This window comes from Acipenser ruthenus, unplaced genomic scaffold (genome assembly GCF_902713425.1).
Source record: "Acipenser ruthenus unplaced genomic scaffold, fAciRut3.2 maternal haplotype, whole genome shotgun sequence".
Lineage (NCBI taxonomy): Eukaryota > Metazoa > Chordata > Actinopteri > Acipenseriformes > Acipenseridae > Acipenser > Acipenser ruthenus.
In genome coordinates, this window is record NW_026708162.1 from 85,001 (window position 1) to 110,000 (window position 25,000).

General features: G+C 49.3%; 4 protein-coding genes and 1 long non-coding RNA gene across 5 annotated transcripts in view; 2 read left to right on the plus strand and 3 right to left on the minus strand.

Moving 5' to 3' along the window:
- The window catches only part of LOC117398695 (solute carrier family 22 member 6), a 5,161-nt gene extending 3,745 nt beyond the window's left edge, over positions 1-1,416 (plus strand). The window contains exons 7-10 of the mRNA XM_059020133.1: positions 142-356; positions 518-626; positions 859-1,062; positions 1,169-1,416. Of these exons, the coding sequence (XP_058876116.1) occupies positions 142-356; positions 518-626; positions 859-1,062; positions 1,169-1,262 (622 nt within the window). The 3' untranslated portion in view covers positions 1,263-1,416. The remainder of the gene's footprint in view (positions 1-141; positions 357-517; positions 627-858; positions 1,063-1,168) is intronic.
- Positions 1,417-3,096: 1,680 nt separating this feature from the next.
- On the minus strand, positions 3,097-8,593 carry LOC117970848 (ubiquitin thioesterase OTUB1-like). Its single transcript, XM_034918633.2, has 7 exons — positions 8,421-8,593; positions 7,395-7,456; positions 5,330-5,428; positions 5,071-5,189; positions 4,876-4,960; positions 4,220-4,414; positions 3,097-3,519 (listed from the first exon to the last, which is right to left on the minus strand). The coding sequence occupies exons 1-7, from the start codon at positions 8,491-8,493 to the stop codon at positions 3,322-3,324; spliced, it is 831 nt and encodes a 276-aa protein (XP_034774524.1). The 5' UTR covers positions 8,494-8,593; the 3' UTR covers positions 3,097-3,321.
- A 1,106-nt stretch (positions 8,594-9,699) lies between these two features.
- On the minus strand, positions 9,700-11,697 carry LOC117970850 (cytochrome c oxidase subunit 8A, mitochondrial-like). Its single transcript, XM_034918635.2, has 2 exons — positions 11,496-11,697; positions 9,700-10,015 (listed from the first exon to the last, which is right to left on the minus strand). Exons 1-2 carry the CDS (start codon positions 11,613-11,615, stop codon positions 9,920-9,922), a joined length of 216 nt encoding a protein of 71 aa, XP_034774526.1. The 5' UTR covers positions 11,616-11,697; the 3' UTR covers positions 9,700-9,919.
- A 111-nt stretch (positions 11,698-11,808) lies between these two features.
- On the plus strand, positions 11,809-21,818 carry LOC117398687 (citrate synthase-lysine N-methyltransferase CSKMT, mitochondrial). The gene is made up of 2 exons (XM_059020134.1): positions 11,809-12,052; positions 14,709-21,818. The coding sequence occupies exons 1-2, from the start codon at positions 11,959-11,961 to the stop codon at positions 15,338-15,340; spliced, it is 726 nt and encodes a 241-aa protein (XP_058876117.1). The 5' UTR covers positions 11,809-11,958; the 3' UTR covers positions 15,341-21,818.
- Positions 15,177-22,344, minus strand: LOC131729892 (uncharacterized). The gene is made up of 3 exons (XR_009323786.1): positions 22,239-22,344; positions 21,585-21,715; positions 15,177-15,313 (listed from the first exon to the last, which is right to left on the minus strand). It is a non-coding gene; the product is annotated as an uncharacterized LOC131729892 (long non-coding RNA).
- Positions 22,345-25,000: the final 2,656 nt, after the last annotated feature.

Below are 25,000 nucleotides of genomic sequence, written 5' to 3' on the forward strand. Positions count from 1 at the left end.
CAAACAACCCCCTCCCCCAAACTCCCCCTCCCCAACTACCCCTCCACTAAACTACCCCTCCCCCAGACTCCCCCCCCTCCCCTCCTCCAAACGACCCCTCCCCAGCTGCCCCCTCTACAGTAAGACCTGCTCCCCACCCAGGTTCTCCACGAGTTTTGCGTACTACGGGCTCTCGATGGACCTGCAGAAGTTCGGGGTCGATATTTACATGATCCAGGTGATCTTCGGCGCCGTTGACATTCCCGCCAAATTGGTCTCCAACATGGTCATGAGCCTGGCCGGCCGGAGAGTGACCCAGAGCGGCTCGCTCATCCTGTCCGGAGTGACCATACTGACCAACATCTTCATCCCGCACGGTGAGGGAGAGGCAGAGAGAGTGAGGCCCACACTGGAGATGGGGGAGGCAGAGTGTGAGGGGAGTGTGCGGTGTGGGGGTGGGAGAGGCAGAGTGTGAGGGGAGTGTGCGGGGAGTGGGAGTGGGAGTGAAGGACTGTCTAACTGACTCATTTCTGTTCAGATTTTCAGAAAGTGCGCACGGCTGTGGCTGTGTTTGGAAAGGGCTGCCTGGCGTCTTCATTCATGTGCTGCTACCTCTACTCAGGAGAGCTGTACCCCACCCTGATCAGGTAAGAACCAGGACTCCTCCCCTCCCCTCTCCCCCCTCTCCCCTCTGCCCTCTCCTGGCTCAACCCCTCTCCCCTCTCCCCTCTCATCTCCCCCTCTCACTGCCCCCTCTCCCTCCTCTCCCCTCTCATCTCCCCCTCTCACTGTCCCCCCTCTCCTGGCTCATCCCCTCTCCCCTCTCCCCCCCTCTCTCCCCCCTCTCCCCTCTCTCATCTCCCCCTCTCTCGCACACAGACAGAATGGAATGGGTCTGGTCTCCACGATGGCTCGTCTGGGTGCGATGGTGGCCCCCCTCGTCCTGTTGACGGGTGAATTTGTCTCTTTCCTCCCCATGCTGATCTATGGGGGAGCCCCCATGATTTCGGGGGTCATCGCTGTGTTCCTGCCTGAAACACTCAACGTCCCGCTGCCGGACACCATCGAGGAGGTGGAGCTGAGGTGAGGGTGTGTGTGAAACTAGAGCCAGCTTGAGCCAGCCTGGTTGCCGCGGGAAGGCAGGTTCATAGCCTTGTAAGCAGAGTAATGACTGAATCCCCGCTTGCAGGGTCTGTGGGCCGAGCGCAGCGGAGGAGCCACCCAAGACGGAGGAGGCGTCTCTCGGGGAGGTGAACCACTCGCTGCTGAAAGAGACCCTCTGAATACTGCACAGCCTCCCAGCTCAACACAGCTTCATACACAAATACACAACCCAGATACACAGCATCACAACACACAGATACACAAATACACAACCCAGATACACAGCCTCACAACACAACACACAGATACACAACACAGAAATACACAGCTTCATACACAAATACACAACCCAGATACACAGCATCACAACACACAGATACACAGCCTCACAACACAACACACAGATACACAACACAGAAATACACAGCCTCCCAGCTCAAACAGCTTTATACACAAATACACAACACAGATACACAGCCTCACAACACAACACACAAATACACAACACAGATACACAGCATCACAACACAACACACAAATACACAACACAGATACACAGCCTCACAACACAACACACAGATACACAACACAGAAATACAGAGCCTCCCAGCTCAACACAGCTTTATACACAAATACACAACACATACCAGCACATTCCACCCTCTGAATACTGCACAGCCTCACAACACAACACACACAGCTTCACGGCACAGTCCACACAGAGCCCCGCTCAGCAGCTGCACAGCCTCACAGTTTTATTCACAGCACACTCCACACGCTGTCTTACAGCATGAAAAAAAGACCTGCCTGCATCGCAGACACGCTGGCACCTTTATATGTGAGACACGCATTACAGAAGAAACTGCAGTACCTCAGTCACTTGATGGATTGATTACCCAGCTGTTAGCCCATACTGATAGTAAATTGTACAAGCCCAATCTTATACTGTACAAGGGCCTTTCTCAATTCAGCGCTCTCAGTATTGCATTGTGTTTTTTTTATGAGTAAGACAGATAAGGAAATAAAGAGTGAGCTGGTGTGTCTTCATGATCTTTTATAAAACAACTGATTTCTGCTTTGTAAAATAAAATCTTTTAGATCAGGATAAATGCTTACATGTGCCCATTTGAAATTAAAATCAATTTCCTGAAACTGTATTATTATTATTATTATTATTATTATTATTATTATTATTATTATTATTATTATTATTAATATTAATATTAATATTAATATTAATATTAATGGAAAGTGCTCTTGCTTGGCCTCGTGTGGTCGATTGGCAGCGCAGTGCCAGCGTGGTAAAGCACAGGGACTTCCTTGCCTATAACCGCGGTGAAGACGGTTCGTTCTATCGGAGTTTGTTACACATGAGCACTGGTGCAATGAGCCAGATCCTCCGTTAAAAACCTTCTCAAGGGCAGAAGGGTTAAATGCGTTCTCTACACCAGCACTTCCCAGCCCCGGGGACTCCCTGCTGTGTCTCCTGGTTTTCATTCAGCCTATCAGTTCTCAATGAAGGGTCTGGTTCCACAATCCCCACTTCATACTGTACCAGCTCACCTGTACTCGCTACTTCTGCACTTGCAATGGGGTGCGGAGCTCCGAAGACTACCGTCTCAAGTTCATTGTAACTGTCCTAAGCAGTGTGACTATGGCGCCCCCTTGAGGCCAAAGAGCTTTATGCATATTGAATCCACAGCTAAAGTGAAACGAGTTCTGGTTGTTACGAAGCAGTATTCCTGTTCTTTTTGGCCAGGTGCAGATTTGTGTAAGATTCATCACAGAGTGGAGGGCACGATCACTCCCTCGTGTGATATTTAAAAATACTTATTCCAAAACATGAAAGAAAATGACATTAAAATGCAGAAACCCAGACTGAGAGAACAAGCTTGCAATGACTGATTCCTCATCCCTCTTTCCTGCTCTCCCCCTCATCCACCATCCCTGCTCTTTCCCCTCCTCTCCCTCTCCCTCCCCTGCAGACAGGACTGAAAGCACAGAGCAGGCGTGTAAGATGAAACCCCCTTTAATAAAACATGAAAGGTAGTGTAACAAAGCAGAGAGAGAGAGAGAGAGAGAGACTTCTTACAATTTACAAACACACAACTCTGTACAATGCTACGAGATTTTTTTTTTTTCTTTTTTTTTTGTACACAGATTTATAATATTTTTTTTTTTATTGAATTATTTACTTGAATCCGTTACTGTGGGTCTGTTTTGTGCACAGCGCTGCTGTTATTTATAGAGAATGTCGTAGTGTCCCGGTCTGTACAATAAATAAACACGCGGCTCGCTGCCCTCGGGGAAGACGTGGTGATTGACCGAGCTGCCCTCCCCCCGGTCCATATACTCCACCAGGATGGACACGTTGAGGGCCTGGGCCAGGGCAATGATGTGGATGTGATCGCTCTCCTTTGACATGGGCTCCACCTCCTGCAGCGCGCGAGAGACAGAGAGAGAGAACAATCCCATTTCAACTGCATTGATATACCACAGGATCTCAAAGCACTTCACACACCAGTTAAAACAGAGAGATGTCGTTGAGAGAGAGAGAGAGAGAGAGAGAGAGAGAGAGAGAGAGAGAGAGAGAGAGAGAGAGAGACAGAGAGACAGAGAGACAGAGAGACAGAGAGAGAGAACAATCCCATTTCAACTGCACTGATATACCACAGGATCTCAAAGCACTTCACACACCAGTTAAAACAGAGAGATGTCGTTGAGAGAGAGAGAGAGAGAGAGAGAGAGAGAGAGAGAGAGAGAGAGAGAGAGACAGAGAGACAGAGAGACAGAGAGACAGAGAGAGAGAACAATCCCATTTCAACTGCACTGATATACCACAGGATCTCAAAGCACTTCACACACCAGTTAAAACAGAGAGATGTCGTTGAGAGAGAGAGAGAGAGAGAGAGAGAGAGAGACAGAGAGAGAGAACAATCCCATTTCAACTGCACTGATATACCACAGGATCTCAAAGCACTTCACACACCAGTTAAAACAGAGAGATGTCGTTGAGAGAGAGAGAGAGAGACAGAGAGAGAGAGAGAGAGAGAGAGAGAGAGAGAGAGAGAGAGAGACAGAGAGAGAGAGACAGAGAGAGACAGAGAGAGAGAGAGAGAGAGAGAGAGCCCCTCACCTGCTGGCAGAACTCTTTGACGGAGCGGCCCCCCTCGATGAAGTGCTCGAAGAAGCCCCCCTCCCTCTGCAGGTAGCCCGAGGTGAGCAGCCGCAGGTACACCACCAGGTAGTCAGAGGTGCTCTGCTCATTGAAGCCATTGAGGAGGTCAGTGACGGAGCCCTGCTTCTCAACCAGCTCTATCAGGTCCATGAACTGAGGAAGAGAAGCACAGCCTCACTGAGAAGAGAGGAGTGAGGGATGGGAGAGGAGGAGAGGGAGTGAGGGATGGGAGAGGAGGAGGAGGAGGAGGGAGTGAGGGATGGGAGAGGAGAGGGAGTGAGGGATGGGAGAGGAGGAGAGGGAGTGAGGGATGGGAGAGGAGGAGGAGGAGAGGGAGTGAGGGATGGGAGAGGAGGAGGAGGAGAGGGAGTGAGGGATGGGAGAGGAGGAGAGGGAGTGAGGGATGGGAGAGGAGGAGGAGGAGAGGGAGTGAGGGATGGGAGAGGAGGAGAGGGAGTGAGGGATGGGAGAGGAGGAGGAGGAGAGGGAGTGAGGGATGGGAGAGGAGGAGGAGAGGGAGTGAGGGATGGGAGAGAGCCCAGGACAGGAACACAGAGTGTGTGCATTTCTCACTGTGTCACTGCATGCACACAAAAGCAGACAGAAGGACTGACCGTGTTGTGAAAGTCTTCGATTGTGAACTCTGTGAAGCCCTGAGTTACCAGGTCCACTTTACTCTGCGCGGCTACAGCTTTGAACCTGCAGGGACAGCAGAGGGGTCATTTAAAATACATGGAGAAATCAATGAAGAACACATGATAGGATTGCTCCATGTTTCACACACACACACTCCTCCGCGTGACTCTCACCTCTGCAGCTCTTTGCTGTCCTCCAGCAGAGCCTCGAGGTGAGAGAAGCCGAAGGCCCGATAGAAGCAGTTTCCATCCGGCCGGGTCTTCCGGATGCACGAGTATTTTTTGTGCAAGTCCTACGGGAACCGTCCAGAAAACAAAACAACGACATCAGAACCCCCTGCGATCAGTTCCAGGGGTGGCTGCAATGACTCAGGCAAGATAAATAAATGAGGATCAGCCTGGCTTCCCTGCCAGGGCGCCGTGCCTCACTCACCTTGATTTTCTGCTGGTATACGAGATCCTCCTGAGCGTATTCCCTCTTCAGCACCGAGAGGTCCTGCCTTTCCGACACCAGCGGGTTACTGGTCGCGATCTGCAGAGAAAACGAGCCAGGAACCAGGAATGAGGACGGCCAGCCGGAGCACGCAGCTTCACCCGAGGGTTATAAACCATAGTCAGCACTATCAAACCCTGCACCCTGAGAGCTCGCATCGGGGCTCCGCTGGGGATCAAACTGTTCTGCCTGCACCCCGAGAGCTCGCATCGGGGCTCTGCTGGGGATCAAACTGTTCTGCATGCACCCCGAGAGCTCGCATCGGGGCTCCGCTGGGGATCAAACTGTTCTGCCTGCACCCCGAGAGCTCGCATCGGGGCTCCGCTGGGGATCAAACTGTTCTGCCTGCACCCCGAGAGCTCGCATCGGGGCTCCGCTGGGGATCAAACTGTTCTGCCTGCACCCCGAGAGCTCGCATCGGGGCTCTGCTGGGGATCAAACTGTTCTGCCTGCACCCCGATAGCTCGCATCGGGGCTCCGCTGGGGATCAAACTGTTCTGCCTGCACCCCGAGAGCTCGCATCGGGGCTCCGCTGGGGATCAAACTGTTCTGCATGCACCCCGAGAGCTCGCATCGGGGCTCCGCTGGGGATCAAACTGTTCTGCCTGCACCCCGAGAGCTCGCATCGGGGCTCCGCTGGGGATCAAACTGTTCTGCATGCACCCCGAGAGCTCGCATCGGGGCTCCGCTGGGGATCAAACTGTTCTGCCTGCACCCCGAGAGCTCGCATCGGGGCTCCGCTGGGGATCAAACTGTTCTGCCTGCACCCTGAAAGCACGCATCGGGGCTCCGCTGGGGATCAAACTGTTCTGCCTGCACCCCGAGAGCTCGCATCGGGGCTCCGCTGGGGATCAAACTGTTCTGCCTGCACCCCGATAGCTCGCATCGGGGCTCTGCTGGGGATCAAACTGTTCTGCCTGCACCCAGAGAGCTCGCATCGGGGCTCCGCTGGGGATCAAACTGTTCTGCCTGCACCCCGAGAGCTCGCATCGGGGCTCTGCTGGGGATCAAACTGTTCTGCCTGCACCCCGAGAGCTCGCATCGGGGCTCCGCTGGGGATCAAACTGTTCTGCCTGCACCCTGAGAGCTCGCATCGAGTTTCCCTTGAAGGGGATATACTGAGCGACTCACATTAACAGAAGGCTGAAGAACGGTATGAATCAGGTGCGCACGGAAAGTATCAAAATTGACCAGACTAAGAAATAAGCATTGAATCAAAGCAGACATCACGAGGAGTCAAGGGTCTAACGCGCTAAAGAATCTGAGCAGGTGAATGTCGACACGAAGCTTCGTCACAAGCGGTTCTGACAGCCCTGCTATAGCGCTCTGTACCAGCACCTCCTGCTGGCTGCTATAGCGCTCTGTACCAGCACCTCCTGCTGGCTGCTATAGCGCTCTGTACCAGCACCTCCTGCTGGCTGCTATACTCTGTACCAGCACCTCCTGCTGGCTGCTATAGCGCTCTGTACCAGCACCTCCTGCTGGCTGCTATAGCGCTCTGTACCAGCACCTCCTGCTGGCTGCTATAGCGCTCTGTACCAGCACCTCCTGCTGGCTGCTATAGCGCTCTGCACCAGCACCTCCTGCTGGCTGCTACAGCGCTCTGTACCAGCACCTCCTGCTGGCTGCTATAGCGCTCTGCACCAGCACCTCCTGCTGGCTGCTATAGCGCTCTGCACCAGCACCTCCTGCTGGCTGCTATAGCGCTCTGTACCAGCACCTCCTGCTGGCTGCTATAGCGCTCTGTACCAGCACCTCCTGCTGGCTGCTATAGCGCTCTGTACCAGCACCTCCTGCTGGCTGCTATAGCGCTCTGTACCAGCACCTCCTGCTGGCTGCTATAGCGCTCTGTACCAGCACCTCCTGCTGGCTGCTATACTCTGTACCAGCGCAGGCTGCGTGAGCCTGGCCTCACCTCCTGCTGGCTGCTATAGCGCTCTGCACCAGCACCTCCTGCTGGCTGCTATACTCTGTACCAGCGCAGGCTGCGTGAGCCTGGCCTCACCTCCTGCTGGATGCGGTCTTGCTGTGCCATGATAGCCTCATCGTGTGCCAGGCAGTTCCCACCTGCAGGAAACACAATGCAATCCGTGTCAGAAAGAGACCGAAACAAGAGGAAAATACAATCACACACACACACATGCGATTTACCATGGCACTCTGACATTGTGAATGAACCAGTCACTGGAAATGATTTGTCAGCACTGCAGCGCGTCCTGTCTGGTGTATAGACTTTGTTTAATAATCTTCGTTTCTGTGATGCAGAAGTCACGTGGTGTCTCTTACTTTAACATATTGCCCAGTCTGAGCAGCACAGCGTCGCTTATAATAAGAGAATTGTATTAATAATAATGCTGGCGCTTTTTAAATCATTCATTTATATGATATTCAAATGCTCCAGATTCCATGTGTTTTTTCAATAAGCACTACTGACACAGTTTAAATATGGAAACAGTTCTGCCAGAGATTTCGGTTTTATTATTGGGCAGTCAATAATATTCTCAGATTTCTGTACATTCTAATGATTACACAAGAAACGAGACTAAACTAAATCACACTGAAGACAAATATACTGCCCTGGTACTCTGTGTCGACAATAACTGAACTGCGATCTTCACTGAGATTTACAGCAAGTACTATCATTTCAGTATTTCTGCATCGATGCTCTGCTGTCTGTGCGCAAATAAATCCGACCTGGGCTGGAGCACGATCGCTATGAAATGATTTGTATTGAACGTGTCTTTAAAGTGAATGAACAGCCGCTGGTCGGCGGCACGGTGTGGCAGCTCCGCGTATGATCCTCCTGTGTAATCTCCGCGCAGTTTCTCTCTGCTGCTGCTGGTCTCTTTGTGTTGTTGTGTACATCCTTACATGGCCTCCCTTTCATAGTCCCCCCTCCCCGCTCCCGTGTTACCCGTTAACGGCGCCTTTCCCCGGTCGAGCCCTGCATACCTGTCCGGTGAAGCCGCTCCCCCTGCACTCCCCGGTCCCTCGACCCCCCAGGAGGCCTCCCCCCCAGTGTTTCCAGTACCTGAACGTAGTTTTTCTGGTCGTTTCTCATCTTCCATCTCCCTCTGCGCTGGTTCCTGCTTCTCCTCCGCCATCTTCCTCTCCGGGTCCTGCTCCAGCAGCAGCAGCAAGTACTTCCGGGTTACGATACCTAGCAACGCTCTCTTTATAATCACGGTCAGGCAGTTGAGTGTTGTTATTTATTTAATTTAGAAATGATAATTCTTTAAATCTGTTTCTGCAACTCTCGCGGTTTAGAGTAACCCAATTATTATTCTCGCTGGCGCATATTTATGAACCGGTGTATTGTTAGAAAGTGGTACTTCGTCACAATGTGATTTGCGTACCAAAACCTGACCCTTGTATGTTAGAAAGTGGTAAGCTGTGAGATTTTGGTACAGGTGCAATCAATTACGATGTGATGTGTTTTCCTGTTGTCAAATACAGGTACATTTACCATTAATTATACATTTTTTTGCAAGCCTTTAATTACACTTTTTTTTTGCAAGCTTAAACTGGAAACAATCAGTTTCTCTCAAAAAAAAAAAAAAAAAAAATCACGATGAACAAGACAAAATGAGAAATCCATCACAAAGCTAATGTACCAGACCCAATGTGATGCATATGAGAAATATTCACATATTAGTTCCTTAATGATGTAAGAATATGGTAAATTCAACTAAAAGAAGATGAGAAAGACCGGAACCAGCACAACGTTCCAGATCTGAAGGGGCACCTGTGTGCTTTCTTATTGAAGGTGTTTCAGCACGTGGCCTGCGTACCACTTCTCATCTGTGTATCTGAAGATAACACGACACCCCTAACAGGGTCTGTGGAGAACGCGCGCTTGTGTAAATACATCGCTGTCAGACACACTCAAAACGCCGGTTTGTAGTGCGGTCCAATCAAACACACATAAGCTGGCTCTGCCAGCGGTTTAGTTTGCTGCAGGACAGGCTGCTGTATTCTTTACACAGGACTTTTCATTTGTTGTGTTTGAGACATCTGAAGTGAAAAGTCAAACAGTGTCTCCAAAGCAGCACACTGTTCATCTTCTATACAAAACATGACATTTAAAATATATATCAATTACTTCTGAGTCTTCATGGTGAACGTCTAACGTCCGGGTGATTGATGTCAGCACCCTTAAATGAATGTAAATAAGAAATCCAGTGTTGCCACGGTGATGTTTGCATGAGAACGTTCACATACGGAATTCTTCTTTTAAAAACGCATTAACCAATCAGGAAGCACCTGCAGATAAAAATTAAAAAACAGAACAAACAACTGAACTCAAGACAGAGGTTTAAATAACGTTTATTGGACAGACAGGCCAACACAAGGCTCCAGTCTGTTAACAGTAAACCACATGACGCGTGTGTGCGTTCAGTCAGGGCGATCTCTCTTTGAAGACAGCGGGAGGGATTTAGATGCAGGTAACAGGAATGGTCCGCAGGTTCGGAGGTTGGGGGTGTGGTGTGGTCCGGTAGAGGGGAGCCTGGTTCCGGTCCTGGTTCCGGCTCAGTCCCTCTTCTTGTAGTTCTCCAGGTTGGCCAGCACCCAGCCAGCAGGACCCAGCAGCGCCACGGTGAATACCATGAATCCGATGGCCGTCTCCTGGGAAAAAGAGAAGCAGCAATGAGATTCCAGCTCCGGGAACAGGGAGCAACGAGAGGAAAACTCATCCAGCCAGCGGAGCAGAAACTCACACCAGCCCTGCTGCTGCTGCTGCTGCTGCTGCTGCACCCAGTCCTGGGGTTCAGAGCTCCCCTCAATGAAGTCTAGTATTATTATTATTAATATTGAAATGATCAGGAGCCAGGAGTTTGAGCAGAGTTACAAACTCACACTAGCCCTGCTGCTGCTGCTGCTGCTGCACCCAGTCCTGGGGTTCAGAGCTCCCCTCAATGAAGTCTAGTATTATTATTATTAATATTGAAATGATCAGGAGCCAGGAGTTTGAGCAGGGTTACAAACTCACACTAGCCCTGCTGCTGCTGCTGCTGCTGCACCCAGTCCTGGGGTTCAGAGCTCCCCTCAATGAAGTCTAGTATTATTATTATTAATATTGAAATGATCAGGAGCCAGGAGTTTGAGCAGGGTTACAAACTCACACCAGCCCTGCTGCTGCTGCTGCTGCACCCAGTCCTGGGGTTCAGAGCTCCCCTCAATGAAGTCTAGTATTATTATTATTAATATTGAAATGATCAGGAGCCAGGAGTTTGAGCAGGGTTACAAACTCACACTAGCCCTGCTGCTGCTGCTGCTGCACCCAGTCCTGGGGTTCAGAGCTCCCCTCAATGAAGTCTAGTATTATTATTATTAATATTGAAATGATCAGGAGCCAGGAGTTTGAGCAGGGTTACAAACTCACACTAGCCCTGCTGCTGCTGCACCCAGTCCTGGGGTTCAGAGCCCCCCTCAATGAAGTCTAGTATTATTATTATTAATATTGAAATGATCAGGAGCCAGGAGTTTGAGCAGGGTTACAAACTCACACTAGCCCTGCTGCTGCTGCTGCTGCTGCACCCAGTCCTGGGGTTCAGAGCTCCCCTCAATGAAGTCTAGTATTATTATTATTAATATTGAAATGATCAGGAGCCAGGAGTTTGAGCAGGGTTACAAACTCACACTAGCCCTGCTGCTGCTGCTGCACCCAGTCCTGGGGTTCAGAGCTCCCCTCAATGAAGTCTATTATTATTATTATTAATATTGAAATGATCAGGAGGCAGGGTTACACAGACACCAATAAGTATAACAGTACTGGGCTATTTTATAATTCATAGCGTTGTTTTTGTTTTTTAAATATCAATTGAATTAGGCAGCAGACAGCACGTTAACATTGCCAGCGACCTCCAAGCACGCCATGACCTTTATTACACAACAGCATTGAAACTCAAGCGCATCCGGCTTCTACAGACTCCCTCCCGCACTTACTGCTGATGAAAACCTGTCGTCTGTATCTTTGCCGTGTAACTATAACATGTCATTCATTATCCAGCAGTACTTCAAACGCGCCCTCGCTGCTTCCTCGACCCCCAGTGAATCCCTCACGCCGCGCTACAGCTCCCGGGCAGGCCGGAGCTCGGATACTCACCGCGGTCCCGATGTTCTCCTTGGCCGGCTTGGCGTACAGGTTAGCCCGCTGGACAATGCCGTGGCCCCTCATTAACTGGGCAGAGCGGGCGGACAGGATTCCTCTTAGTAGAGCCGACATGATCAGACCGTATCAGAGGCGACTTTCTCTGTGATGAGCGGAGCGACTGACTGAGACAGGAAATAAGAGCGCCGGGGCAGTGACGCAATACAGAGCGGGGTGTGCTGGGAGTTGCAGTCCAGTAATCGAGAGAGCGAGGCAAATATATTTATGACATGTATATGCTCAAATATATTTTAAATCTAACCTTTAAAGTATAAATCTGTTGCGATTTTTTATTTGAATTCATGTTCTTTCAAGGCAGTTAAACAATCCCTTCGTTTCCGAGCTCCGGAGTTATCCGAGCAGACCCGAGCAGACCCGAGCCGCAGTGACCTGTTCGGCGTGTGACGGTGTCTCCAGCATGGCTGCCTTACTACCGAGCAGATTAACGCGGTTTAGAGCTGCAAGTCGCCTTTGTTTTCCTCACCTCTGCAGACATCACTCCAGCCTCACTCGTAAGTGTTTTGTGTCTCTAATTGTATATGTGTGTGAATTGAATATTTCACTATGAGCTGCTGTGGAAGCCGGTGACTCCAGGACTTGACGCGGCTGCTGCGCTGTCCGGCTCCGCGGTACTCGTCGTGCCCAGCTTAGTATTACCTCCAGAAACGAGCTCGACTTCCAGACATGCACAAGGAAGAAATACTACTTGTGTCCGATCTGGAAAGGATTGCATTCGTGTCGTCGCTGTTGTTTTAATCACAGCCAGTCCTATGATAGGAGTGTCTGCAGTGTTTCAATCACAGTGTCAGTCCTATTCTAGAAGTGTCTGAACTGCAGACCCCCTCGTGCGGTTCAGTGTGGCGCTTACTCTTACTTGCACTGTATTGTAAAGAAGCATGCCTTGTTATTATTATTATTATTATTATTATTATTATTATTATTATTATTATTATTATTTATTTCTTAGCAGACGCCCTTATCCAGGGCGACTTACAAATGTTACAAGATATCACATTATACATTATTTCACATTATACAGATATCATATTATTTTACATACAATTCCCCATTTATACAGTTGGGTTTTTACTGGAGCAATCTAGGTAAAGTACCTTGCTCAAGGGTACAACAGCAGTGTCCCCCACTGGGGATTGAACCCACAACCCTCCGGTCAAGAGTCCAGAGCCCTAACCACTACTCCACACTGCTGCCCAGGCCAGTTTATTTTTTTTATTTTTGTGTGAGCCCTTCACTGCTGCTCCCCAGACCAGCTGATGCACTCTTCAGATGCACAGCCTCCCTTCACTGCTGCTTCTCTCTCTCTGCTCCCCAGATCAGCTGATTCACTCTTCAGATGCACAGCCTCCCTTCACTGCTGCTTCTCTCTCTCTGCTCCCCAGATCAGCTGATTCACTCTTCAGATGCACAGCCTCCCTTCACTGCTGCTTCTCTCTCTCTGCTCCCCAGATCAGCTGATTCACTCTTCAGATGCACAGCCTCCCTTCACTGCTGCTTCTCTCTCTCTGCTCCCCAGATCAGCTGATTCACTCTTCAGATGCACAGCCTCCCTTCACTGCTGCTTCTCTCTCTCTGCTCCCCAGATCAGCTGATTCACTCTTCAGATGCACAGCCTCCCTTCACTGCTGCTTCTCTCTCTCTGCTCCCCAGATCAGCTGATGCACTCTTCAGATGCACAGCCTCCCTTCACTGCTGCTTCTCTCTCTGTGCTCCCCAGACCAGCTGATTCACTCTTCAGATGCACAGCCTCCCTTCACTGCTGCTTCTCTCTCTCTGTGCTCCCCAGATCAGCTGATGCACTCTTCAGATGCACAGCCTCCCTTCACTGCTGCTTCTCTCTCTCTGCTCCCCAGATGAGCTGATTCACTCTTCAGATGCACAGCCTCCCTTCACTGCTGCTTCTCTCTCTCTGTGCTCCCCAGATGAGCTGATTCACTCTTCAGATGCACAGCCTCCCTTCACTGCTGCTTCTCTCTCTCTGCTCCCCAGATGAGCTGATTCACTCTTCAGATGCACAGCCTCCCTTCACTGCTGCTTCTCTCTCTCTCTCTGCTCCCCAGATCAGCTGATTCACTCTTCAGATGCACAGCCTCCCTTCACTGCTGCTTCTCTCTCTCTGCTCCCCAGATGAGCTGATGCACTCTTCAGATGCACAGCCTCCCTTCACTGCTGCTTCTCTCTCTCTGCTCCCCAGATCAGCTGATGCACTCTTCAGATGCACAGCCTCCCTTCACTGCTGCTTCTCTCTCTCTGCTCCCCAGATCAGCTGATGCACTCTTCAGATGCACAGCCTCCCTTCACTGCTGCTTCTCTCTCTCTCTGCTCCCCAGATGAGCTGATTCACTCTTCAGATGCACAGCCTCCCTTCACTGCTGCTTCTCTCTCTCTGCTCCCCAGATCAGCTGATTCACTCTTCAGATGCACAGCCTCCCTTCACTGCTGCTTCTCTCTCTCTGCTCCCCAGATCAGCTGATTCACTCTTCAGATGCACAGCCTCCCTTCACTGCTGCTTCTCTCTCTCTGCTCCCCAGATCAGCTGATGCACTCTTCAGATGCACAGCCTCCCTTCACTGCTGCTTCTCTCTCTCTCTGCTCTCCAGATGAGCTGATTCACTCTTCAGATGCACAGCCTCCCTTCACTGCTGCTTCTCTCTCTCTCTGTGCTCCCCAGATCAGCTGATTTACTCTTCAGATGCACAGCCTCCCTTCACTGCTGCTTCTCTCTCTGTGCTCCCCAGATCAGCTGATTCACTCTTCAGATGCACAGCCTCCCTTCACTGCTGCTCCTCTCTCTCTGCTCCCCAGATCAGCTGATTCACTCTTCAGATGCACAGCCTCCCTTCACTGCTGCTTCTCTCTCTCTGCTCCCCAGATCAGCTGATGCACTCTTCAGATGCACAGCCTCCCTTCACTGCTGCTTCTCTCTCTCTCTGCTCTCCAGATGAGCTGATTCACTCTTCAGATGCACAGCCTCCCTTCACTGCTGCTTCTCTCTCTCTCTGTGCTCCCCAGATCAGCTGATTTACTCTTCAGATGCACAGCCTCCCTTCACTGCTGCTTCTCTCTCTCTCTGTGCTCCCCAGATCAGCTGATTCACTCTTCAGATGCACAGCCTCCCTTCACTGCTGCTTCTCTCTCTCTGCTCCCCAGATGAGCTGATTCACAACATGGATAAGAAGGAGACCTGGGACCGCTTCTACACAGAGAACCGATCCCAATCCTTCCGGCACTTCGACTGGTTCTTCAGCTACCGGGCCGTGTCTGGGTTCCTGCTGCCCTTCCTGAGTGCTGGAGGTTCCGGGGATGCTTCTAGACTCGTCCAGGTTCTAGACCTGGGCTGCGGAACGTCAGATATCGGGCTGGGTCTGTTTCGAGACTCCCCGGTGCCGGTGCAGGTTCACTGTGCGGACATCTCTCCCGTCGCCATAGCGACCATGCAGAGACAGGTGTCGGAATGCCGGCTGGAGCCGCGGAATTCCCGGTCGGAGCTGCGTTTCCTGGAGCTCGACTGCTCTGACCTCTCCGGGTTTGATTCCCACTCTGTGGACCTGGTTCTGGATAAAGGCACGACGGACGCTCTGCTGCGGTCCCGGGACGGAGGCGTGAGGGCTTCCCGACTGCTGTGCGAGGCTCTCCAGGTGCTGCGGCGCTCAGGCTCCTTCCTACAGTTTTCCGATGAGGATCCAGACGCTCGCATTCCCTGGCTGGAGAGCGAGAGCGGCGGGGCGGGGCGGGCGAGTGTGAGTGTGCAGGGCCTGGGCACACACAGAGGGGTGTGTTAGCTACATCCTCACACACAGAGGGGTGTGTTACTACAGCTACATCCTCACACACAGAGGGGTGTGTTACTACAGCTACATCCTCACACACAGAGGGGTGTGTTAGCTACATCCTCACACACAGAGGGGTGTGTTACTACAGCTACATCCTCACACACAGAGGGGTGTGTTACTACAGCTACATCCTCACACACAGAGGGGTGTGTTACTACAGCTACATCCTCACACACAGAGGGGTGTGTTACTACAGCTACATCCTCACACACAGAGGGGTGTGTTAGCTACATCCTCACACACAGAGGGGTGTGTTAGCTACATCCTCACACACAGAGGGGTGTGTTACTACAGCTACATCCTCACACACAGAGGGGTGTGTTAGCTACATCCTCACACACAGAGGGGTGTGTTACTACAACTACATCCTCACACACAGAGGGGTGTGTTATCTACATCCTCACACACAGAGGGGTGTGTTACTACAGCTACATCCTCACACACAGAGGGGTGTGTTAGCTACATCCTCACACACAGAGGGGTGTGTTAGCTACATCCTCACACACAGAGGGGTGTGTTACTACAGCTACATCCTCACACACAGAGGGGTGTGTTAGCTACATCCTCACACACAGAGGGGTGTGTTACTACAGCTACATCCTCACACACAGAGGGGTGTGTTAGCTACATCCTCACACACAGAGGGGTGTGTTACTACAGCTACATCCTCACACACAGAGGGGTGTGTTAGCTACATCCTCACACACAGAGGGGTGTGTTAGCTACAGCTACATCCTCACACACAGAGGGGTGTGTTACTACAGCTACATCCTCACACACAGAGGGGTGTGTTACTACAGCTACATCCTCACACACAGAGGGGTGTGTTACTACAGCTACATCCTCACACACAGAGGGGTGTGTTACTACAGCTACATCCTCACACACAGAGGGGTGTGTTAGCTACATCCTCACACACAGAGGGGTGTGTTACTACATCCTCACACACAGAGGGGTGTGTTAGCTACATCCTCACACACAGAGGGGTGTGTTAGCTACATCCTCACACACAGAGGGGTGTGTTAGCTACATCCTCACACACAGAGGGGTGTGTTACTACAGCTACATCCTCACACACAGAGGGGTGTGTTAGCTACATCCTCACACACAGAGGGGTGTGTTATCTACATCCTCACACACAGAGGGGTGTGTTAGCTACATCCTCACACACAGAGGGGTGTGTTACTACAGCTACATCCTCACACACAGAGGGGTGTGTTACTACAGCTACATCCTCACACACAGAGGGGTGTGTTAGCTACATCCTCACACACAGAGGGGTGTGTTAGCTACATCCTCACACACAGAGGGGTGTGTTAGCTACATCCTCACACACAGAGGGGTGTGTTACTACAGCTACATCCTCACACACAGAGGGGTGTGTTACTACAGCTACATCCTCACACACAGAGGGGTGTGTTACTACAGCTACATCCTCACACACAGAGGGGTGTGTTAGCTACATCCTCACACACAGAGGGGTGTGTTACTACAGCTACATCCTCACACACAGAGGGGTGTGTTAGCTACATCCTCACACACAGAGGGGTGTGTTATCTACATCCTCACACACAGAGGGGTGTGTTAGCTACATCCTCACACACAGAGGGGTGTGTTAGCTACATCCTCACACACAGAGGGGTGTGTTAGCTACATCCTCACACACAGAGGGGTGTGTTATCTACATCCTCACACACAGAGGGGGTGTGTTAGCTACATCCTCACACACAGAGGGGTGTGTTATCTACATCCTCACACACAGAGGGGTGTGTTAGCTACATCCTCACACACAGAGGGGTGTGTTACTACAGCTACATCCTCACACACAGAGGGGTGTGTTAGCTACATCCTCACACACAGAGGGGTGTGTTACTACAGCTACATCCTCACACACAGAGGGGTGTGTTAGCTACATCCTCACACACAGAGGGGTGTGTTATCTACATCCTCACACACAGAGGGGTGTGTTAGCTACATCCTCACACACAGAGGGGTGTGTTAGCTACATCCTCACACACAGAGGGGTGTGTTACTACAGCTACATCCTCACACACAGAGGGGTGTGTTAGCTACATCCTCACACACAGAGGGGTGTGTTATCTACATCCTCACACACAGAGGGGTGTGTTAGCTACATCCTCACACACAGAGGGGTGTGTTAGCTACATCCTCACACACAGAGGGGTGTGTTACTACAGCTACATCCTCACACACAGAGGGGTGTGTTAGCTACATCCTCACACACAGAGGGGTGTGTTACTACAGCTACATCCTCACACACAGAGGGGTGTGTTACTACAGCTACATCCTCACACACAGAGGGGTGTGTTAGCTACATCCTCACACACAGAGGGGTGTGTTACTACAGCTACATCCTCACACACAGAGGGGTGTGTTAGCTACATCCTCACACACAGAGGGGTGTGTTACTACAGCTACATCCTCACACACAGAGGGGTGTGTTAGCTACATCCTCACACACAGAGGGGTGTGTTACTACAGCTACATCCTCACACACAGAGGGGTGTGTTAGCTACATCCTCACACACAGAGGGGTGTGTTAGCTACATCCTCACACACAGAGGGGTGTGTTAGCTACATCCTCACACACAGAGGGGTGTGTTACTACAGCTACATCCTCACACACAGAGGGGTGTGTTACTACAGCTACATCCTCACACACAGAGGGGTGTGTTAGCTACATCCTCACACACAGAGGGGTGTGTTAGCTACATCCTCACACACAGAGGGGTGTGTTAGCTACATCCTCACACACAGAGGGGTGTGTTACTACAGCTACATCCTCACACACAGAGGGGTGTGTTAGCTACATCCTCACACACAGAGGGGTGTGTTACTACAGCTACATCCTCACACACAGAGGGGTGTGTTAGCTACATCCTCACACACAGAGGGGTGTGTTAGCTACATCCTCACACACAGAGGGGTGTGTTATCTACATCCTCACACACAGAGGGGTGTGTTAGCTACATCCTCACACACAGAGGGGTGTGTTACTACAGCTACATCCTCACACACAGAGGGGTGTGTTAGCTACATCCTCACACACAGAGGGGTGTGTTACTACAGCTACATCCTCACACACAGAGGGGTGTGTTAGCTACATCCTCACACACAGAGGGGTGTGTTACTACAGCTACATCCTCACACACAGAGGGGTGTGTTAGCTACATCCTCACACACAGAGGGGTGTGTTACTACAGCTACATCCTCACACACAGAGGGGTGTGTTAGCTACATCCTCACACACAGAGGGGTGTGTTACTACAGCTACATCCTCACACACAGAGGGGTGTGTTAGCTACATCCTCACACACAGAGGGGTGTGTTATCTACATCCTCACACACAGAGGGGTGTGTTAGCTACATCCTCACACACAGAGGGGTGTGTTAGCTACATCCTCACACACAGAGGGGTGTGTTACTACAGCTACATCCTCACACACAGAGGGGTGTGTTAGCTACATCCTCACACACAGAGGGGTGTGTTAGCTACATCCTCACACACAGAGGGGTGTGTTAGCTACATCCTCACACACAGAGGGGTGTGTTACTACAGCTACATCCTCACACACAGAGGGGTGTGTTAGCTACATCCTCACACACAGAGGGGTGTGTTAGCTACATCCTCACACACAGAGGGGTGTGTTAGCTACATCCTCACACACAGAGGGGTGTGTTAGCTACATCCTCACACACAGAGGGGTGTGTTACTACAGCTACATCCTCACACACAGAGGGGTGTGTTACTACAGCTACATCCTCACACACAGAGGGGTGTGTTAGCTACATCCTCACACACAGAGGGGTGTGTTACTACAGCTACATCCTCACACACAGAGGGGTGTGTTACTACATCCTCACACACAGAGGGGTGTGTTACTACAGCTACATCCTCACACACAGAGGGGTGTGTTATCTACATCCTCACACACAGAGGGGTGTGTTAGCTACATCCTCACACACAGAGGGGTGTGTTACTACAGCTACATCCTCACACACAGAGGGGTGTGTTACTACAGCTACATCCTCACACACAGAGGGGTGTGTTAGCTACATCCTCACACACAGAGGGGTGTGTTAGCTACATCCTCACACACAGAGGGGTGTGTTAGCTACATCCTCACACACAGAGGGGTGTGTTACTACAGCTACATCCTCACACAGAGGGGTGTGTTACTACAGCTACATCCTCACACACAGAGGGGTGTGTTAGCTACATCCTCACACACAGAGGGGTGTGTTAGCTACATCCTCACACACAGAGGGGTGTGTTAGCTACATCCTCACACACAGAGGGGTGTGTTACTACAGCTACATCCTCACACACAGAGGGGTGTGTTAGCTACATCCTCACACACAGAGGGGTGTGTTACTACAGCTACATCCTCACACACAGAGGGGTGTGTTAGCTACATCCTCACACACAGAGGGGTGTGTTACTACAGCTACATCCTCACACACAGAGGGGTGTGTTAGCTACATCCTCACACACAGAGGGGTGTGTTACTACAGCTACATCCTCACACACAGAGGGGTGTGTTAGCTACATCCTCACACACAGAGGGGTGTGTTATCTACATCCTCACACACAGAGGGGTGTGTTACTACAGCTACATCCTCACACACAGAGGGGTGTGTTACTACAGCTACATCCTCACACACAGAGGGGTGTGTTACTACAGCTACATCCTCACACACAGAGGGGTGTGTTACTACAGCTACATCCTCACACACAGAGGGGTGTGTTACTACAGCTACATCCTCACACACAGAGGGGTGTGTTACTACAGCTACATCCTCACACACAGAGGGGTGTGTTACTACAGCTACATCCTCACACACAGAGGGGTGTGTTAGCTACATCCTCACACACAGAGGGGTGTGTTACTACAGCTACATCCTCACACACAGAGGGGTGTGTTACTACAGCTACATCCTCACACACAGAGGGGTGTGTTAGCTACATCCTCACACACAGAGGGGTGTGTTAGCTACATCCTCACACACAGAGGGGTGTGTTAGCTACATCCTCACACACAGAGGGGTGTGTTAGCTACATCCTCACACACAGAGGGGTGTGTTACTACAGCTACATCCTCACACACAGAGGGGTGTGTTACTACAGCTACATCCTCACACACAGAGGGGTGTGTTACTACAGCTACATCCTCACACACAGAGGGGTGTGTTAGCTACATCCTCACACACAGAGGGGTGTGTTACTACAGCTACATCCTCACACACAGAGGGGTGTGTTAGCTACATCCTCACACACAGAGGGGTGTGTTACTACAGCTACATCCTCACACACAGAGGGGTGTGTTAGCTACATCCTCACACACAGAGGGGTGTGTTATCTACATCCTCACACACAGAGGGGTGTGTTAGCTACATCCTCACACACAGAGGGGTGTGTTAGCTACATCCTCACACACAGAGGGGTGTGTTACTACAGCTACATCCTCACACACAGAGGGGTGTGTTACTACAGCTACATCCTCACACACAGAGGGGTGTGTTACTACAGCTACATCCTCACACACAGAGGGGTGTGTTACTACAGCTACATCCTCACACACAGAGGGGTGTGTTACTACAGCTACATCCTCACACACAGAGGGGTGTGTTAGCTACATCCTCACACACAGAGGGGTGTGTTACTACAGCTACATCCTCACACACAGAGGGGTGTGTTACAATTCTGATTAAAACATCTCCCACGTTTGTGTTTTTAATTTAAAATGTATTTTTAATGCTTTATGTTTAATTTTTTTAAAGGTGAAAGTGAGCTGCATTGTTCAAAGATGTTTTTGTTTTCTGTGGTCAGAGTAGTCTGTAGAGAGACTGCGTTTCAGGCCGCTGCAGGGCGCACCATTGCCTCAAACTAGGTCTCCCGCAGCTGAGGCTCCTTAGAGGAGGCAAGGGAGGCAGAGCCTCCTCAAGTTTTCATTTTTTTTTATAGTATTATAATATAATTTTCAGTAAAATACAATTATTGGCAAAAATGTAAGGAAAAAAGTATTTTAAACTAAACTCTTGATTCAACTAAAATCAGTGAGGGTTTTACATGAGAATATTTATGTGGTAACGAGAGTGAATTCTTGGGTATTGGGCTCTGAAGTGCTAATAGGATATTTATAGAGATCCCCGGACTGTCGCAGTTCTGTACCTTCATTGAACCGTCCCAGCTCCTGTGCTTCTCAGTGAGAGACACAAGAAACCTGCTCGCTGTACACTGTAGCTGGTCCAGTCATTTCTGATGAGATTTCGCTTCGATTGACCTGTTTAGAGTGTTGTAGCCTGTAAAGAACAGCAGATTATTTAAATTATTCCATGAATCACAAACATTCCAGACACTTGCTGAGTATATTTTATGCAATTAAAAAAAAAAAAAAAAAAAAAACTGGACGAATATTTGATTCTCAGACATTCAGTGCTTGAAATGGTGTGGAACATGGTCAGTATAGAGGGGGGAGATGATAAGTGTAGTGTAACCCTTCGGTCAAGAGTCCAGAGCCCTAACCACTACTCCACACTGCTGATTTCAATGTCTTGATTTCAATGCAGTTAATTAATGCAGAAGTTGTTCTTCCCTGCAACTTGTAAGGATTAATGCTGCCTCTTTCAACTTGGGGTGCATGCTATGTATTTTTTGGGGGACACTTGTGGGACAGGTAAAGTTGTATATAATGTCCAGGCTACAGCAGGCAGGCTGTGCCACACTGACCCGGGGTGAGGCGAGGCGTGAGAGAAGGGGTGAGGCGAGGGGTGAGATGAGGGGTGATCTGTGATGTTCTGTTCTGTGCTGTGCTGTTCAGCCTACCTGCCAGCGCCTTGCCTTTGTAGAGGAGTCCCTGTTGATTGACAGTTATGTTGAACCTGTCAGAGACCAGACTCCAGACTGTGGAGACCTTCTCATCCTCACAGACCTGTCAAGAGACAAGAACACACAGACACACAGTGAGGGGATGAGCATTAAACACTGAAACTACATCTTCATCCTCACCGGACAGGCGAGAGACAAGAACACACACACACACACACACACACACACACACACACACACACACACACAGTATCAGAGCAATCTAGCGAGGGGACGGTCGAGTATTGTCAAGAGCAAAAACACACTTTTATAAAAACTGCTGCTTTTGTATTATTATGGTCTGTATGTGTGGCATGCTATAGAAATGTATTGTGGTTTGTTCTTTTTTTGTGCTATGTACTGTACAGTGCTTTGTGAAACGCTTGTACAAAAATCGCTATATAAATGCAATAAATAAATAAATAAATAAATAAATACACTGGAAGTGCTTCACATTGTCACAGACCAGTATTATGAACTTGCTCTTGGTGTACAGCCATAATATTGTGTGAGAATTATTTCTCAGTCTCACAGATGAACCGACATTTAATACAAGTGCAGAAAAAATGTGTCAATTTAAACACAACAGCAACACTGAGGTGAAGATACAAGCCCAACACATTTCTCTTAGAGGTAGTCGAGCAAAGCAAGAGGCGAGGACGGACACATCTGCTGGAAACGCATGGATTTTAATTTGTTTCCAGGTTTATTTCAACACACAGCCCTACATGCGTGAGACACTCTAGCCTGCATGTATTCCCCTCACGTGTGCAGGAGTGGCGGCAGGCGCAAGAACGCTGTGTGTTGTGTGTGGAGAGAGTTCGGGTGCGTTCACGACACGCAGACTTCCGTCATTCTGCGCAGAATCTGCACAGAATCGGAGCACGTAGCCAATGAATTTTCAGAATCTTTGCAGAATCTGCGCAGACTTAACAAAGTCTGCCTCTCGTGAACGCACCCCCTGTATTCTTAAATCGTGGGTCACGTGATTACGAGGCACACACTGACAAACCCCACACATTGTGTGTTTTCAGTTTATATCTTGTTAAAACAGAAAATTATATTAATTAAAACAATAAACTCCACACAAATACATAACAACACAGTGAATTCTAATCAGAAATTACAGTTTAAGTGACTAATGTAATCAACCACCATGGATCCCAAAATGATAGATACAGATTGGCCAACAATCAATGCTGCAGGGAACAAGAACAACAATATAAACAGCGACGTCACTCCTTCACAACTCGTGTGCAGCGAACACCCAACAATAAAAAGAAATTAACACACACCCGGGGATATTAAAACCATGAAGAGGCAACAACCTCGTGTGTGCACAATAAAGCATTAGCGGGGGCAATCAGATCAATCATCCATAGCAAAAAACAACACAGCAACATTAATTTGCGGTCCATTGTCGGACTGGGTCCGACATTGCAATTATTCCTCACGCAATAAACGGGTGTTTAGTCGTTTTTTTCCGGAAAAAGCCGAGAAAACCATTCAATTGCCGAGTGGGAGCGATAGGAGCCGAGACAAGTCGAAAAAAAAAAAAAAGGCGTATCTCATGAATAGTCATACATGGTATCAGGTATCAGATAACGGGGCGTTCATAGTAAACAAGCTGGCTAAGTGCGTCAGCGCACAGAGATTATCATGGACATTTGTAGAGCTTTTTTCAGATGTTATAGTAATAAAATAATAACTTGGATCGCATTATTGAGGAGTTTGGTGATAAAACGAGTGATCCGGAGATGATCGATCGGTATGTACGACTATTATTATTATTATTATTATTATTATTATTATTATTATTATTATTATTGTTATTATTATTGTTTATTTCTTACATAGGTAAACGCTATAGCAAACGAAAGGGTGGGGCAGGGCCATTTAAACCCGTTTGACTGTGAAAAAAAATACTTTTAAACAGCGCGTCTAAAATTAACTGCGCGTGTGAAAACCTGACGTGCCTGTTGCGCACTTAATAAATGGACTGCAAAGGGTTAAAACAAACACAGAAAACGGAGGCTGGCGCGCTTTCGATTGTGACAAACAAAAAGGATGAGATGAAGCCGTACAGCCAAAAAACAAGCCCCTTAAACAGGTATAAATAACAATACGGTTTTATTTTACCTGACGAGAATCCTCCTATTGCGATGTGAAACTCCAGGCAAGCATGGGGGCGGACATTCTGTGAAGCGCGCATGCTGACGTAGGCTTTGTTATGACCGTGAACGCGCCTGATAGAAGTCTGTGGGGACCCTGGTTTCACTGCTCATGCTGTGCCCTGTAGCTCAATATCCAGGGGTTATTTTTTATATAAAAAGCCGTTTTGTGGCTTTCCAAAGACGTATCATGCGTCTGGATCGGATGTTCGTAGACAAAATGATAATTGTTTACATTTGGTCAAATACAAGATTGCATGCAGTTTCCGAACATCTCCCCCTGGTGGTTAATTGCGGTGTTTACGGCAGAATAATTCAATGGGTTTCTCCATATCCCGTATATTTTCATATTACCCATAATTCAATTTGTGACACTTAACTGGAAAGGTACATATATTTAAATTATATATATATTTTTTAATAATTAAAATTGTATAAAACATTGACCATATATTATCCACAAACGCCGTTTTGGTAACAATATAATATTTGAACTTATTTTAATATATAAATTAATGAGTAGTAACCCTAAATTGAATTATACTTAGT

Bases quoted from the DNA above. Each gene is read 5' to 3' on its own strand.
- LOC117970848 (XM_034918633.2), bottom strand. From the start codon at position 8,493: ATGGCGGAGGAGAAGCAGGAACCAGCGCAGAGGGAGATGGAAGATGAG. The intron at 4,961-5,070 runs GTGAGAGTCACG...CTGTCCCTGCAG, and splicing joins GACAGCAAAGAGCTGCAGAG to GTTCAAAGCTGTAGCCGCGC. The intron at 4,415-4,875 runs GTCAGTCCTTCT...TCTCTTCCTCAG, and splicing joins TCGAAGACTTTCACAACACG to TTCATGGACCTGATAGAGCT.
- LOC117970850 (XM_034918635.2), bottom strand. From the start codon at position 11,615: ATGTCGGCTCTACTAAGAGGAATCCTGTCCGCCCGCTCTGCCCAGTTA. The intron at 10,016-11,495 runs GTGAGTATCCGA...TCTTTTTCCCAG, and splicing joins AGGAGAACATCGGGACCGCG to GAGACGGCCATCGGATTCAT.
- LOC117398687 (XM_059020134.1), top strand. From the start codon at position 11,959: ATGGCTGCCTTACTACCGAGCAGATTAACGCGGTTTAGAGCTGCAAGT. The intron at 12,053-14,708 runs GTAAGTGTTTTG...TCTGCTCCCCAG, and splicing joins ACATCACTCCAGCCTCACTC to ATGAGCTGATTCACAACATG.